The sequence below is a fragment of the Musa acuminata genome, chromosome BXJ3-4 (genome assembly GCF_036884655.1).
Source record: "Musa acuminata AAA Group cultivar baxijiao chromosome BXJ3-4, Cavendish_Baxijiao_AAA, whole genome shotgun sequence".
Taxonomy (NCBI): Eukaryota; Viridiplantae; Streptophyta; class Magnoliopsida; order Zingiberales; family Musaceae; genus Musa; species Musa acuminata.
Genome location: NC_088352.1, coordinates 46,458,377 through 46,473,871, shown reverse-complemented (window position 1 = coordinate 46,473,871; position 15,495 = coordinate 46,458,377). Strand labels below are relative to the sequence as shown.

General features: G+C 39.2%; 2 protein-coding genes across 4 annotated transcripts; one reads left to right on the top strand and one right to left on the bottom strand.

Moving 5' to 3' along the window:
* Positions 1–5,950: 5,950 nt before the first annotated feature.
* LOC135634835 (small heat shock protein, chloroplastic-like) lies at positions 5,951–7,168 on the bottom strand. The gene is made up of 2 exons (XM_065145484.1): positions 6,821–7,168; positions 5,951–6,509 (listed from the first exon to the last, which is right to left on the bottom strand). The coding sequence occupies exons 1-2, from the start codon at positions 7,107–7,109 to the stop codon at positions 6,082–6,084; spliced, it is 717 nt and encodes a 238-aa protein (XP_065001556.1). The 5' UTR covers positions 7,110–7,168; the 3' UTR covers positions 5,951–6,081.
* Positions 7,169–8,025: 857 nt separating this feature from the next.
* Positions 8,026–14,469, top strand: LOC135581176 (glycine-rich RNA-binding protein RZ1C-like). Of its 3 annotated transcripts, none has more exons than XM_065145713.1 (3): positions 8,026–8,105; positions 8,247–8,386; positions 13,456–14,469. In XM_065145713.1, exons 2-3 carry the CDS (start codon positions 8,276–8,278, stop codon positions 14,302–14,304), a joined length of 960 nt encoding a protein of 319 aa, XP_065001785.1. In that variant the 5' UTR covers positions 8,026–8,105; positions 8,247–8,275; the 3' UTR covers positions 14,305–14,469. The 3 variants fall into 3 exon arrangements, with proteins under 3 accessions (XP_065001785.1, XP_065001786.1, XP_065001787.1); XM_065145714.1 differs by having other exon boundaries at positions 8,046–8,162; XM_065145715.1 differs by lacking the exons at positions 8,026–8,105; positions 8,247–8,386 and adding an exon at positions 8,405–11,646.
* The last annotated feature ends 1,026 nt before the right edge of the window (positions 14,470–15,495 follow it).

The window sequence follows — 15,495 nt, the reverse complement described above, 5'->3', positions numbered from 1 at the left end:
CAACATACTGCGAGGAAAAGGATGGGTACAACTTGCATGCATGATTTCATAATCTCCTTTATAAGCTATTGTTTGTTTGGTAAAATCAAATTTAATTAGCTTATAACTTTATTCCAAAAAAAAATTGCATAAATGATCAGAATGCATCTAAACTAAACTTATATGATATGAAATAGTGTTCCTTTTGTTTTCTCTTATTTCTCGTGGAGAAAGTTGATGACGTATTAATTATCTTAATGAATGAGGTATCGTCAAGATGTTTCTGAAATTTTTGAAGGACCTACACGAAGAATGAGGTCAATGAAGGTTTTATTGACTCGATCCATTCGATAATTAAGTTAGTAAAATAATTTTTTAAATGATTTTATTGTCCTCATTTATTATGTTATAAATGAGGTTTTATTGATCTCATTTATTATGTTATAAATGATATTTTATATTAGGTAGGAGGGAAGAAAATATTATGTAAGGACGAAAAAATAATATAAAATTATTTTCATTTGACCTCTTATCTATTTACACACAAAAAGACAATCTATAAATATTTTATTTAGATTTATACTTATGTGAGCAATCAAAGAGGTCAATCTTATCCAATTTGATTGTTATATTTATAACCAAATGTTGAATGATGATTGATCAATAATAATTCTCTTATTCATATTGATTTATAAAGCTTTGACTTCTTTTTATGTATCATTAAATTCTATATATATATATATATATATATATATATATATATATATATCATTGGAGTTATAATATTAATTATGCTAAAAATTAACTATATTTTTAATGCAACAACATATATGCAAGTTTTTTAGTTTTGTGAACTATCACCAACTAATATCCATTTAAAAAAAAAAGTGAATTAGAGAATGTAAAAGAAATATAAAAAAATTACTTTCCTTTGACAAATTCGAAATAGGAGTTTTTTTGTCAAGTATGAAGTATCCTTTCATGGGATCCCAAATAAGACAGTGTTCATTAGCCACAAAGTATAGAACGAGCACAAACTATTTAAGATAATATTGGCATGTTCAGTAAAACTTCATTGAGGCTCTAATTAGATAAGATGAGTAGATTATAATTAGTGGTATGAATGAAAATGGAAGAAATGAAATTATATCTTGTAGCTCAATTTTAATGTCAAGATGACATTTCATTAAGCTTAAGCCAAATTTATTAAAATCATCCTTATAAATGAACAATAAATATCCCTCTATTGCTCTATGTATTGTCAAATAATTACTTGGGTCTCAATCCATCCTAACTGTTGATTGGGTTGGGATAAGATTCACATTCTATTATTTAAATTGGTGCTCGACTTGATCTAACTATTGCATTAATTATGCATTAATATGCCATCCACCACCAACTACATGTATGTCTTCAACATTAGCCACTGAATCATGAAGGGAAATTTCCTACATGTAATCATCATATCATGTAGTTAGTACCCAAAAAAAAAAGGTGGATTCTCAAGTCATTTTTTTGCAGTAAGTATTTTTTTATATTTCTATTCAAACATATTTAAGCATATAAAAATATAACATATATATTTTTTATTGATGATGCTGATAAAGTCAATAATGTGCATAGAAAAGTCTCAACATATATATATAAGGATGTACACAGTAAGAGAATCCACTATAGGAATCCTTGGAATGGCTTCCATGAGTTCTCCATCACGCACACACCTTGCCTTCACCATCCTCCTATCTGTCATCCTTCTCACATCGTCTACTGCTGCTGATGAAGATAGAAAGGTAACCCTAGTCATGTCAGATTACATCGATATTTAGGTGGAGGATTTGGAATGTACTGTTCCATTTGCATGCAGATTTATGTTGGATATATGGGAGATCACACCTCGTCAATGTTCTCGACCGAGGCTCTCCATCTTAATCTACTTGGTCGAGTACTCGAGGGCTGGTAATTCTCTCTCGCGGAAGATGAAATCTCTTGACATGTCAAGCACATGAAGAACAACACTATGTTTCGTGGTGCAGTTCACCCAGAGAGTCTTTGATCTATAGCTACACGAAGAGCTTTAGTGGACTTGCAGCGAGACTCACTGCCAAAGAGAAGAAAAAGCTTGCTGGTACGCCTGAGGAAAGTTGAGATTAGTATCTGTTTCCATAGCTACTGAGATCACGCTCTATTACTGCGTCGAATTTGTTGCAATGGAGGGTGTGGTGTCAGTGTTCCCCGGCAGAACGCTAAGACCTCGCACAACGAGATCATGGGATTTCCTGCGCTTCTCTCGAACCGTGAACCGGAATCCTCCTCTGGAGAGCGACGTCGTCGTCGGCATGATTGATAATGGAATCTGGCCGGAATCCGACTCTTTCCATGACGAAGGGATTGGACCTCCTCCACGTAAATGGAAGGGTGCCTGTGTGAATCTCAAATGCAACAAGTACGCATCTCTTCTCGCTCTGCGTGCTTAATCCGATTGTGCTGTGTCAGCAAAATCAATGGGGCTCGATTCTACAACAGCTACAAGGATGCCTCGCACGAAGCCTCTCCACGCGACTTCGACGGCCATGGATCCTATACTTCCTCCACCGTCGCCGGTCGAAGCGTTCGTAACGCCTCGCGGGTGGCACCGCGAGAGGAGCCGTGTACAAGGGCTGCGCGACGCAGGACATCTTGGCCGCCTTCGACGACGCCATTGCCGACGGGGTGGACATAATCTCCCTGTCACTCGGCTACGCCTGGGTGCAGGATTACTTCGAGGACGCGATGGCGATCGGTGCGTTCCACGCGATGAAGAAGGGGGTGCTTACGTCGGCCGCAGGCGGAAACGACGGCCCCGACCGTGGCCAACGTCGCTCCGTGGATGCTGGTTTCAGCGGCAAGCACCATTGACAGACGCATCATAGACAAACCGGTCATAGGATCAGAACAGAGCCCCATCGAGGTAAAAGCCATACATCCATGTCTTCCTCAAATTCATCTTATTTCGACGACGTGACCATGTTCTGACTTCTTCCGTAAGGGAGCTTCTATCAACACCTTCCCCACCGAGAAGAGGTCATACCCCTTTATGTTCTTGGGAAATTGAAGCTTTCCACCAACGTAATCCTCCTGTTATCTATCCATCCTACTTGGACCTTCCATAGACCCTCTTTACGATCCATTCTTGCAATAACTTGCAGGCAATGCGATGATTTGGAACATACGTGACACCAAGTAAGTCTCAATCTTGAAGATGCATGAGAAGAAGGGGTTCGTGGTGACTGTCTCCGGAGGGCCGCTGAAGATGAACTCCGTCGCCTCTGCTTCCATCGCATGGTCTGATGGCAAGCACAGAGTGAGGAGCGTATTAGTCGTGTATACCGATTTCTCTTCACAGTAGAAATCGCACTCTCTCTTTCTCTCTCTAGTCAGTTTATTGTTTTTGTCTTGTGCTAATTATTAGTGTAATTAACATAAATAAGATTGTTAAAAGGATTATGATGCCACATAAACATTGAAGTATAGAATTTCTTGAGCAACTCAACCAAGATCAAGAAGAAAATAGAAAAAAAAGGATAAAATTGATCTCACAGATCAAGCTTTCTTCCTTAGTAAATTAACATTTGTCTGTCTGCCTTGTCAACCACACCATATCTTCAAGATGATGCCTTTAAGGCAGCAAATCTTCTGATACATATGCAGGAAACCTTTCTGTCAAAATATGAACTTTCCAGCTCAGTGAATCTAGTTTCCAAGATTTACTAGCTGGGGAATTTAATGATCACCTATCCACAATTTAAATCACAACACCTCAAAATCTTAAGAAAATAACAATATGATGACTGAAACTCGCTATAAAAAGAATTTGCAAATGGTGCATTCTTAGCAAGTGCTCTTAGGAAAATCTACTTGGTTTATCCACATATTTTGCAAGTATGAAACATCTTTTTCCTCATCCTAGGTTCTTTTTGTGGGACTTTTTCTTGTTGTTGCTTCAATGAATTCATGGCAATCATCATCATCATAATCTAATTTTTCTCTCTTGTTAATTACCCTCATTCATGGGCAGAAACATTTGTGATGAACTCACACTTCATGTTCCTCTTGGAGTAATCAATTTTTTTTCCTTGTTATCAATGTTCTGGTTTTGATTGCTCCTACTCAGGCTTGAGCATGTTCAGTTTGGATTTTCCTTCTAAATTCTGTTTCTTTTGAGATAGAGAATGCCAACTTGAATCTTTCAGTAGTTTGTTTCCAGCAGCAGCATGTCCTGCAAGAAATGGCTAATCTTTCAGTAGTTTGCTTCCAGCAGCAGCATGTCCTGCAAGAAATTACAAAGCAATGATGTTCTCATGCCTAATGGACAGATCCAAAACCCAATTGTTCCCACAGATTCATCATCCAGTGGCAAAGCAAATCGAAAAGCTCGCCTTCGATGGACTCCTGAGCTCCATTTCAAGTTTGTTGCTGCTGTTCTGGAGCTTGGAGGGGCCACTGGTTTGATTTCTGCCTTCCAAAGTTCATCAATCTCTGTTGTATATGACCTATAATGGTTATGCCTCTAAAGAGGGAGTTGCTTGAAATAGAATGGATCTAAAGTTCATTCTTGTATTGGACATCAAAATTTTTCTAGATCAAGACCAAAGAGTCTTATCAGTAAGAGTTGCATAAGCTCAACTCTGAGGATGATGACACAGTGCAGATTTATGATCAAACAGGACAACATATAAGCTCAACCTTTTTCCAATCACAGCTAAAGTTCAATAGCAAGAATATGTGGAGGACAGGATATTGTATAAACATAACAATTTGGGTTCTATACACATCTTTGTCATTCTTCAAAGACATCCATCAAAGTTAAACTTGGGAATTGTGATGAAACTGCAGATGCAAAGCCCACAGCCATCATACAGGCAATGGAAAGGATGGGAGTTTGTGGCCTTACTCTTAACCATATAAAAAGTCACCTACAGGTATTTATGTGATCCTTAATTTGGTCCTTGTGCATCATTGCTCAAATAATAAGTAAATGTATCATATAAGCTATTGCAGTCATTAATTCTGAAGCATGCTTATATTTGCAATATCAGAAGTATAGAACTGCTTATTATCAGCACAAGGATGAAGGAAGGAAGAAAGCAGAGTATGGTAGAATTTGCTTGAACTGTTTCTTCATTCAGTAGATTATTTGGTCTGCTTAAGAAACAAATGATTTCATTACAAGGAACCTTCAAACCCTAATCTTTTACATGGAGCAGCTTTGGACAACAACATGAATTCATGAAAAATGGAACCCTGTTCCCCATTATTTTCCCCACTCATGCCACCAAGTAAGATGATAGAGTAGTTCTGCTTGTTTCATGAACATAAGAATGAACATTAAATACTTCGTCTTACTTCAGGTAATAAATGTGTAGGGGAAAGGAAATCTGTTCAGCGGAATCAAGTCAGACAGGAACTAGCAGAAGAGCCCTGAAAAAGATGCAGGTAAATATTTATCTGCATTTCTTGCTTTTGTTGAGAGATAATAATACTACATGAACATTCCTAGCATAGCAATTGCAGAATCCTCATCTTAACCATGCAAAAATTGACTGCTTTATCCATCTTACTGTGATGTGCCTAAAATTTCCTCTCTCTTGAAAGCAGGTTGAGAATCATGTTCAGATGCGCAAGGAAGCACAAGATAGATACATGGAATCTTTGTTAGATAAGGCCTATGACATGGTTGTCTGGGAGTTGTTTAAGGTTTAGAGATTCAACTTCCTAAATAGAATTGTATTATTTCTGTAGTAATTGGGAGGCCTTTCCCCCTTCATATTTATATGTAGCTTAGTTTTGGATATGCAGATGAGAGGTTTGATTAATATGAAGACTTATTCCAACTTAAATTTGTATTTGTTTCAATAGCAAAGATTTTGATGCTATCATCAGTTCAGCTTTAGAGGATCACAAGAAAACATAGAAAAGAATGGCAGTCATAAACTTAATATAAAATGTTATTTTGATTATTGCAGAGCAGAAACACACACAAAACCTGAAACATGGCAGACATAAACAACCATAAGCGAAGTCCAAACAAGCACACACACATCCGAGAAGAAAGAGCTACTGGCATCACAGGATCTCAACATTCAAGACCTTGCGATCCGTCTTCGTCTTCGGGACGACCACAAGCAGAACCCCGTTCCTGAGCTCCGCCTTCACCGCCTGCTTGTCGCAGTTGTCGGGGAGCATGAAGCGCATGTGGTAGGAAGCGGAGCTCCACCCGGCGCCCTCCCCGCCGGCGGCGACCTCCTCCTTGACCTTGTTCTCCCCCTTGATCAGCAGCATGTCCCCCTCCACCGACACCTTCACGTCGTCCTTGGACAGCCCCGGCATGTCGAACCTCAGCCTGATCTCGTCATCGGTCTCCTTTATCTCCAATGGACGCCTCATCTCCACCACGCTGCTCCCCGGCAATGACATGGATTCCTGGAAGAGCCGTTCCATCGTCTCCAGCATCCTCTTCATCGTCCACATGGGCGACATCGTATCTACCAAAGCTATTGGCGCTCCAAAACACATGTTCAAACATATCACGAGCTGACAGTGTGTTGCAATGCATGAGAAACGCGTGACATAAACCATAATTTTGGCTGTTCTTTTAGTGGTTTAAGCGGAGAAGTTTCTCCTTGAATTCATGTCATCTCTCGTCTAATCCAAGGAAAAATTGTTCATTTAATGCCCCTTCATGTCTGTGAGAGATTATTAGGTCAAGCGAACTCATGCTTGATACTATCACCTACAGTCGTTAAAGAGACACAAACACTCATGCAACGTCAGTATAAGAAGTGGCCATCGTACGGACGCTTACCGAGGGGTGAGACGTCGAAGGCCCACCGCCGAGGCTGCCGGTCGATGGCGCTGGCTTCGTGCTGCTTATTACCATCCTTTTCGAAGCGGACGTTGATGGCGTCGGCCTTCTCAGTGCCTTCCCCAGTGCCCTGCGGCGCCGCCTCAGCCGATATCCGAAGCCGGCGACGGCAAGACGGCGACGGAAGCGCCACCGTCGAGGGATGGCGTTGCGTGGGCCTCAGAGCTTGGCCGGAAAGGAGCGAAGAAGGACCAGCGAGAACAAGGGAGGACGCCGCAGCCATGGCCATCGATAGAGGAAGAAGAAGAGGAAGAAGACTCAGCTGCTAGGGTGGATTCTGAACGTCGAGATCGGTAGCATTATATAGAGGCGTTGGTAGTGAGACGGGAGCTTTCTCGAGTAGGCTACCCGCCGTCCGCTTTCTCTTTCTCTTTTCCTTTGGTTTTGGATGCCTTCTCCTTCCTCCAAGAAATCCCCAGCTCTTCGTCCAGGCAGCCATTCGAAGAAGTTCAACCAGCAGAGAATAAAGTTTACAGAATCAAAGATGACACTTTATTCAACTCCGTAGAGAGAGAAAATGATGCTTTGTTGGCGAAAACAAAGACCGATGGAATGTTATTTTTACTTCCAAAATCGAGGGAATAAACCCACCTTTATACAACAAATAAGAAAGGTATAATTAACATTCTTGTGGTTGTTTACATTTTTATGGTATTGATTTTATGGTCAATAGCATAGGATTGACAATTGATCTTCAAATATATTTTGAAGTTTAAGATTGAATTTAAAAAAATGTTTGCAGGCGATATAGATGATCGATATTTTAATTATTGACTTTTTCTTAATTATATCGTATTGATTCGATTATACGACTAACATTTTGTAATCAAAACAAACGTGCCACTAAGCTCCGTTGCAACCCTTCTCAAAATTTTATATATATATATATATATATATTATATTCTGTAGACAACTGAGCACCGAGACAATCTGATGCTATTATCTGTAGCTGAAAATTAAGCAAAAAATACATAAAAATTAGCAAAAATAGTTAACAGTGAGAATGGATTTAGATCGAGTCAACGTGGAGCAAATCTAAGTGGTTAAATCCGAACATGATCAGGACCCGAAGCCGAATCATAAACCGTCAGATTTGTGAAACACCTTAAGATTAAACACGTACCGCGAGGCATCCTATCGCAACTGCCTTTGATCTACTCGACACCTTTTCTCACGGTCTCAAATCGGCCCCTTAGGGTTTCTGCGGCGGTCGCTCCTCTTTTCGGTAGGGTGTCGGCTTCTTCAGTTTCCGGTGGATTCCAGAGGGGGATCGACCTATTTGGTTTGGATCTTTGTGTTTCCGACGGATTTCTAGGGTTCTTTTTTATCAGTCTCTTTTTTTGGGTTTTGTTGTTCTCTTATGTAGAATCTTTGGAGGTAAGTTTTCTAGTGGAGATGTCGGCGAAGGAAGAGAACCGGATTTTTGTGGGAGGCTTGTCGTGGGACACCACAGAGCGGCGGTTGGAGGCAGAGTTCAGCCGCTTCGGGAAGGTTATCGAGGCCCAAGTATAGATCTCTCCCTCATCCTTCAATATTTCTGGCAATTGATTTAGGCTTTCCTTATGATGCATCTGATGTTGTGAAACTTGGATGGAAGCTAAAGGTGTTTAGAGAAATATTTTATTGACATTACAAATTTTGTTGTATTCATCTTTTTAGAGAAAATAATTGAAGCAAGTGTTTTAAGATTAGTGAATCGTTCGGACATGAGTGGGAGACGCGATCTCCCTTAAGCGCAGGCGGGACTGGATTGCCCTAACTCAGGGTCTTTAGGAAATTTGGGGACGGTTCATGCCTAGGCTGGTAAATACCAGTTAGATTGAGCAGGTCCTGGCAGTTTGCATTCCTTCCTGTGAAAATAGCATCTTTGTTGCATATTTTCATGTGCATTTCTATATTTTATGCTAGTTTATTGTATCCTTATTTTTGTTATCGTCATTGACTCCCTGGTTTTTTTTTTCCTTGTGTGCTTCCGGCTGACAATGTATATGGGCATGGTGAGATGCCATTGGTTGCTCAGCTCTGTGTGGCTATCAATATTTGTTCAATATCTATGCGACAGATCTGGGCAGCATGAAACAAAGGTTGTTTGTTCTTTTTATCTGGGCAGCCATAGACACTTGCCAGGTTTAGTCCCTTTGGAGGAGACTGCTGTTTGATGCTGTTATTTTGCGTTCATCATTTTAACTAACAAGGGACACCTCATGCATTTATGACTTGTTGCTGGTTGAGGTTACATCTCAGTGATTAGTTGCTCCTTTGAGGCTTGAAATTCTTATATAGAAGAGTCAATCCTCAGTAGCCTGGAAGAGATACCTTGGGTTGGATTGTTTGTCTTGTGGCATTGATAGATATTCTTCATCGATGTCATATTTGATAGTTTGCCCCTTTTATGAAACCTTTTATAAGAGAAATTGCTTTGACTGCTCTTAGTGATCATGTAGGCTTCTCGTTTAATGAGGTGCTTCCTTGTTGGCCAGAATACTGAATTAAGAGGAGTATATGTAATAAACTGTTTGCTGGATTGTCATTCGCTGGATTGTTTGGGTCTCAGCTATATTTGTGTTTGAGTATAACATTGTGCAGCATGTTAGGAAAATGCCGAGAATAGGCACGTAATTTAGTGTTCATTGCACCGTGTAACAGATTACCAAAAGAAGCTTCTAGTTCTAGTGCCAGACCTGTTTAGTTCAGTAAGTTGCTTAATTGATAACTTTGAATTAAAAGTGTAGAGTGGATGAATTTGACTAGTTTTCTTGGATTACTTATTGGCAACCAGTGTTATACATCAGGAGGGAGAAAAGAATGCATTCTGCCAAGATTCAGGTTCATGCTCGATTCTTTCTTGATATGACTGGCCTCAGTACCTTGTCAGAAATCTGTTGGTCTCTGATATTTCTTCTGAGCAATTCAGTGCAAGTATTTTCTAGACGAAATTTCATGATGCCTGTTAATTGCTTAATTTGAGAGTGAGATATTGGCAGGATTGGATGATGGCTTTAAAATTTCTCATACGTCCATCTGTGCAATGTGCACCAGGGTTTCTGAGCTTTATTATTTAGAGAGGGATGCAGACTTGGCATGTAGACAAGCACAGAGATTGCATCTGTATTTGCACCATTTGCTGATGTTTTTTCTTTTTAATGATCTTGTTGTTCAATACTTTCCTCATGAATATCAGCAGCACAACTTAAAACTAAGAAGCCTCTCCATAAGGTTTGCCACCTAATATGACCTAATATTGACCTTCTAAAGCTGTTTTGCATTCTAAGCTTTAAAAAAAACTGCCAGGGGGGAGATTGACCTACTTGCCTCAGATGCTTCAGACACAAGTTGGCAAATAGAGAACTCTACCTTCTTGGTGACCATTTTAGATCATGAAACTAATAGGTCCATGTGAAATTTCACTAGTTTTGGAAATTGAATGGTTATCTTCTTTTGCTGTATTTTTTATGTGATTTTTGGTCTATGGTGAAATGGGGCATTGTTATAAGAGAAAAAGAAGCAAATGGAACAGATGTTGAGTTGTACAATTTGTCAGATGGATTCTGTTATTGGCCTCTGGATTTGTACCCTAACCATTTCAAGCTCTAGACTTATAGGATACTTCTCAAGCAGAAAAAACTGCTGCTTGTCTGAGTCATGCTTAAGCTTCTTTTCTCAGTCTTGTGCATCTTACGTTGGATTCTTTTTATCTCTTGGATCCTTTGTTCCTTGCATAATTGGCTTATAGCTGGTTATGTGGTGTCTTATAATACACAGATGCCATTAATTTGTTTCAGCTTTCTTCCTTTTCCATACACCTTCTGTCAGAATATATGTATTAGATGAGTGAATGGTTTAATCAGCAGTTTATCTATTCTTGTGGGTCAATAGTGACTGGTGGAGGAAACCAAAAGCTTAATTCATGGATGTGATATCAGCATTATTTTTTACATTGTACATCACTAGTTCAGAGTTCGGACAAGTTCTGGTGCCCTCTGATTGTAAAAGTTTCTCTGAAGCTGGTCCTTCGTAATGCCAAAGTTACCTTTTCGCTGGCTTCTTCTTTGATCAATTGAGAGATCTGAATGTATCTTCAGAGCTGTTTAACTCTTAATGCATTTGATTGATTCTTTACAAAGTGCTTTGTGGGTTGCTGCAGTTGTTTTCTGTTAGCAGCAGTGGTTTTTTAACCACGAGATGTCATGCTAATATAGGCCAGTTGGAAGATTTATCAATTGAGATATTTGAGCCAGTTTGTTCAGGCAGTTGTTTCTGAGTTTGTTCCTTTCACTGTTTGGGAAGATCTCATGTTAAGGAATGGAAAGGTGTTTAAAGAATTTCCCTTTCTGATTTGGTGAAGTGTTAACTTACCATATCGGTAGTGTGCAATCTGAGTGAATTGATTGATGTGTTGCAAGATTGGAAAGGTGTCAAAAGAATTTATGATTTGATGAAGTGTTAACTTACCATACAATAGCGTGTCATCTGAGTGAGTTGATTGATGTATTTGCAACATCAAATTTGCCAATGATCACGTGAAAGAAACCGTTTTGTTTCATCTGTTATTGTTTGGTTGCATTTCACTGGTAACACGGTTTTCTTTAGGATGTAAGATGAAGATTTTACTATTTGCTGAATATTTTGCATGTCAGATGTATGAAAATTTACCAGTATGGATTACTTTGGTCATGGTAGATTGTGACTCATAATACAAAGATCACAGTGAGATGTCTGGATGAGTAACATGGTGTTTACATCATCGTACATTCTGTTGCTATCAGGTAAGAGTACCATCATAGAATATAAATTTGGATGTAATCATGTTTCTTTTTCTTTGGTAAGTCTAATTTGTTGATGCCACAGCTTATATCTACAATTGCTATAAAGCACAATTTATGCTCTAGGATTATAGATTTTCGTGTCTACAAACATTATCTTGGTTTTTCTGGGTGAGTATACTTCATGTGGATGGCAACTTACATTCATCTTCTACAAATAGTTAAAAGAGAACTTACAATTTGCTTTCTGCATTATGTTCGTCTGTGTCTGCTTGTCATACATATAATTCTTTTAATCTTCTGATTGTTTCCGTTTAAGAGTAGGACCTTCTGCCTCTAATGATTCATATTTAACTCCTTATTTTTTTGTAATGAAAGAAAAAAAAATCTTTACCTGGTGATGATAGCTTCTTAATATCATCATTTTGAATAGCATCTTCTTTTTTTCAGTGCCTTAGTAGCACTGTCTGAACAAGTTAGAGGGTGAGTTGTTCCACTCCAAACATCATTACTGAACTTGCTTTTGTATGAACCTTTGTGTCACCATTGCTTAATTAATTGTTAAGATGCTTCTGCTACATTCAAATTATGGGTTTTATGTCGTGATCTTTTTTCATGTGAGATGAACATGAGATCCGTATTGCTGTTATAAAATGATTATTCACTTCCTTCATTAGTGTCTCCTTTTTAATTGTTTGTCATGAATAGTTTTGATGTCTCTTGCAGCTTCTGAGTCTGTTGTACTTTGAATTTGGGTACATCTACATTGGTCTTTTAAACTGCCTAAGGTTCTTTTCTAGTTTGAATAAGTTTCTGATTGTATTTTTCAAACATCTAAAATCTATGTTGACAAAGTGCTATTGTTGTTTGATTATTTCTTGAAGAAGTTAGGAAAAGTTGCTGAAAGTTGTGGCATTTAGTTTTGCCATCAGCCTTGAAATTAAGGATGGAATAGCCAATTCCCTTTACTTATTTGTTTCATGAACCAAGTAGGATATCACAACTTTTTACCAGTGTAAATTATGAAACATAACATAATATTTCTACATATGATGTACATAAAGGCACACTAGGTAATGATAAAAGTTTTTATGTATGAAGTCTATTACAAAGGTTTATGTACAAAATATTTAAGAAAACTAATAATGGAAGTATGTATGATAAGACAGAAAGATGTATATGAAACATTGAAAGAATATTTTTACATCTAAATTTCTCTCATCAACTTGTTTGGATTGGGAATTGAAGTATAATGATGTAGGTGAGTACTGCAATTTGCCTTAAGAGGTAAATTAGATTTGTTTAGTTTTTCCCCTCTCTATATTTTTGATAAATCTTATCATTTCTAACGTCAGATTCATTTTTTATGCTGTGATATGGTCTGTAGAAAGCACTCTTGTAACATTTTTTTGTAGCATTCTTGTCAATTGTCACTTTTTGGTCTTAAAAGGACCTTTATGGATTCAAATAGCATTAGATATTATTTCTATTCAAACAAAGATTATCTGTTGGTTCAACTCTCTAATTCTGTAGGTATTTATGCAGTACAACATGGTTCTTCAGTCATTAGGTTTCCACTTAACATTTTTTCTATATTTGTCATAAACCATTATGTAATTTTTTTTACTGTTGAAAGAAGAAAAAACATATCCCCACTAAGATTTACTTTGTGTAATTCCAGTTTCATGTTATATGCCATTATCGTGACTTGTTTGTCTGACGAGACTGGTGCAGTATGTTGTATATAAGAGCAGTCGAAGCTGCTGCTTCATTATAATTGCTGTTGGTTCTTAGCAGTCTTTCTGTGTGCAGATCATGCTGGAGAGAGATACTGGCCGTCCTCGTGGATTTGGATTCGTTACATTCTCTGATCCACATGCAGTGGAGGATGCTATCAGTGAGATGCATGAGCGTGAGCTGGATGGACGTGTCATTTCAGTGAATAAGGCTCAGCCTAAGATGACCACAGATGACTCTGCCTATGGATATAATGGTGGGAGATACACGTCGGGAGGTAGAGGTGATTACCGTGGTGGCGATGGGCCACCACCTGCAGGGCGGTCTGATGAATGCTTCAAGTGTGGTCGACTTGGACACTGGGCACGTGATTGTCCTTTGGCTGGGGGAGGCAGTGATGGGCGTTTCTCTTCTCGCCCCAAGTTTGGTGGTGGTCGTGGCCGTGGGGATCGTATTGGGGGACCAGATCGCTTCAATGACCGTTATGATGGAGGCCGTTATGGGAACCGAGATCGTATTGACAGCAGGGACAGTCGTTATAGTGGTGGTCGTGATCGATTTGACAATGACTCTGATCATGATCGATATGGGCCTCCTAGGGATCGCTTTTCTGGTGATAGGTATGGAGAGCATCCTGACCGTTACCCACAGAATGGATACAGCAGGGAGAGAAGCTATGATAGGGATGGTCCTCGTGGTGGTGGTGGTGGTGGTGGCTATAGTAGAGATGGAGGGCCAAGAGGTGTCAGTGGCTATGAGAGGGATGGTCCACGTGGTGGTGGTGGTGGTGGCGGCGGCAGCGGAAGATATGGGGCTGGTGGGCCTGCACGTTATGATGGCAGTGGAAGTTTCAGGGACAGGCCTGGGCCTTATGATCGACCAACTAGGGGTGGGCGCCCATCATCCTATGATGCTGGTTATTGATGTTCACGGTTTAAGACTTTATGCATATTTTAGGGTTGCTTGTGGAACATAGCAGTGATGTTAACTGTGTAAAGGATCAAGTCTGGCCATTTGCTGTGGACCCTACAGAATTCATCTTGAAAATTTTAGCTCTGTGATCCATTGTGCATTATCTGCACAACTTAATATGCTTTTTTCTGGTGGATTTTTAGTTGCTAAACAGCAGCCTGTTCTTGTTAGGTGCTTCTGTATGGTTATTGGTTCGTGCATGATCAGGACGCAACCGATCCCCCATCATATCCTAGAAGGCTGTTAGGAGTTGGTCCTGCTGATTTAGTACATTGATGGGTAAGTTTCGGTCAGGTTATGTTTTGTGAGCCTGGGATGCACAATTTGAGACAGGATGATGAGCAGCAAGAAGACTAACTATATTTGCTGGAAGATTGATGGGATGGATCCATTTTCGAATCTTGTTCCTGATACCTAACCATTAGAACTTTGCAGTTGCTGAACAACAATTTTATAGTTGGGATTTGCTTTCAGTCACCCAAGCTGCTTCTGAATGCAGGGTTTGGTTTTTGAGGACCTACTCTCATTGTCACTTGTGCAGCTTGTGTTATAATTATTCAGTTTGATCTCTACACATTGTTCACTTTGAATAGTAGTTGCAGATGTCTATATTTTGCCCATGTGGGTGATTGATGGATGTGCCCGTTGAGCTCTCTTTTGCCGCATATAGGGATATGGATATGAACTGACTCGATCAAGATTAGGCATCACATCTCTTTGAACTGAGAACACTATTTGGATGGCGGTCACTGAACCAAAATCTCTTATAATCAAATTGTGGTTGACAATCAATATATGATCCGCATTCTCTGCGAGCCTTCCTCTTCCTGGAATGGTCCTTTTTGATGTTTTAACCCTATAGCAAAATTGACACTTTGGCAAAGCTGCTTGTTTATTGGTTTTCCATGTAGTAGTAACACATTGGCTGGCACTTTTATAGTGTTAAAGAGTTATTAAACACAAATAAATATGTACATGTATACAAACCCACCCAATTCTTTTCAATCTCCGAGTCAGCATGGGAGCAATTGGAACCCTATCTCGATCTGTATCATATATGAAGATTTCCAACTTCTCTTCTGTCACAGGTTTTATTCCTTCATTGTTAAGCTGTTACAGATTTTGAAGTGACTCCATAAGTGA

Excerpts from the sequence above, each read along its gene's own strand:
- LOC135634835 (XM_065145484.1), bottom strand. The coding sequence starts at position 7,109 with ATGGCCATGGCTGCGGCGTCCTCCCTTGTTCTCGCTGGTCCTTCTTCG. Across the intron at positions 6,510-6,820 it reads CTTCGACGTCTCACCCCTCG|CTTTGGTAGATACGATGTCG; the intron begins GTAAGCGTCCGT and ends GAGCGCCAATAG.
- LOC135581176 (XM_065145713.1), top strand. The coding sequence starts at position 8,276 with ATGTCGGCGAAGGAAGAGAACCGGATTTTTGTGGGAGGCTTGTCGTGG. Across the intron at positions 8,387-13,455 it reads GGAAGGTTATCGAGGCCCAA|ATCATGCTGGAGAGAGATAC; the intron begins GTATAGATCTCT and ends TTCTGTGTGCAG.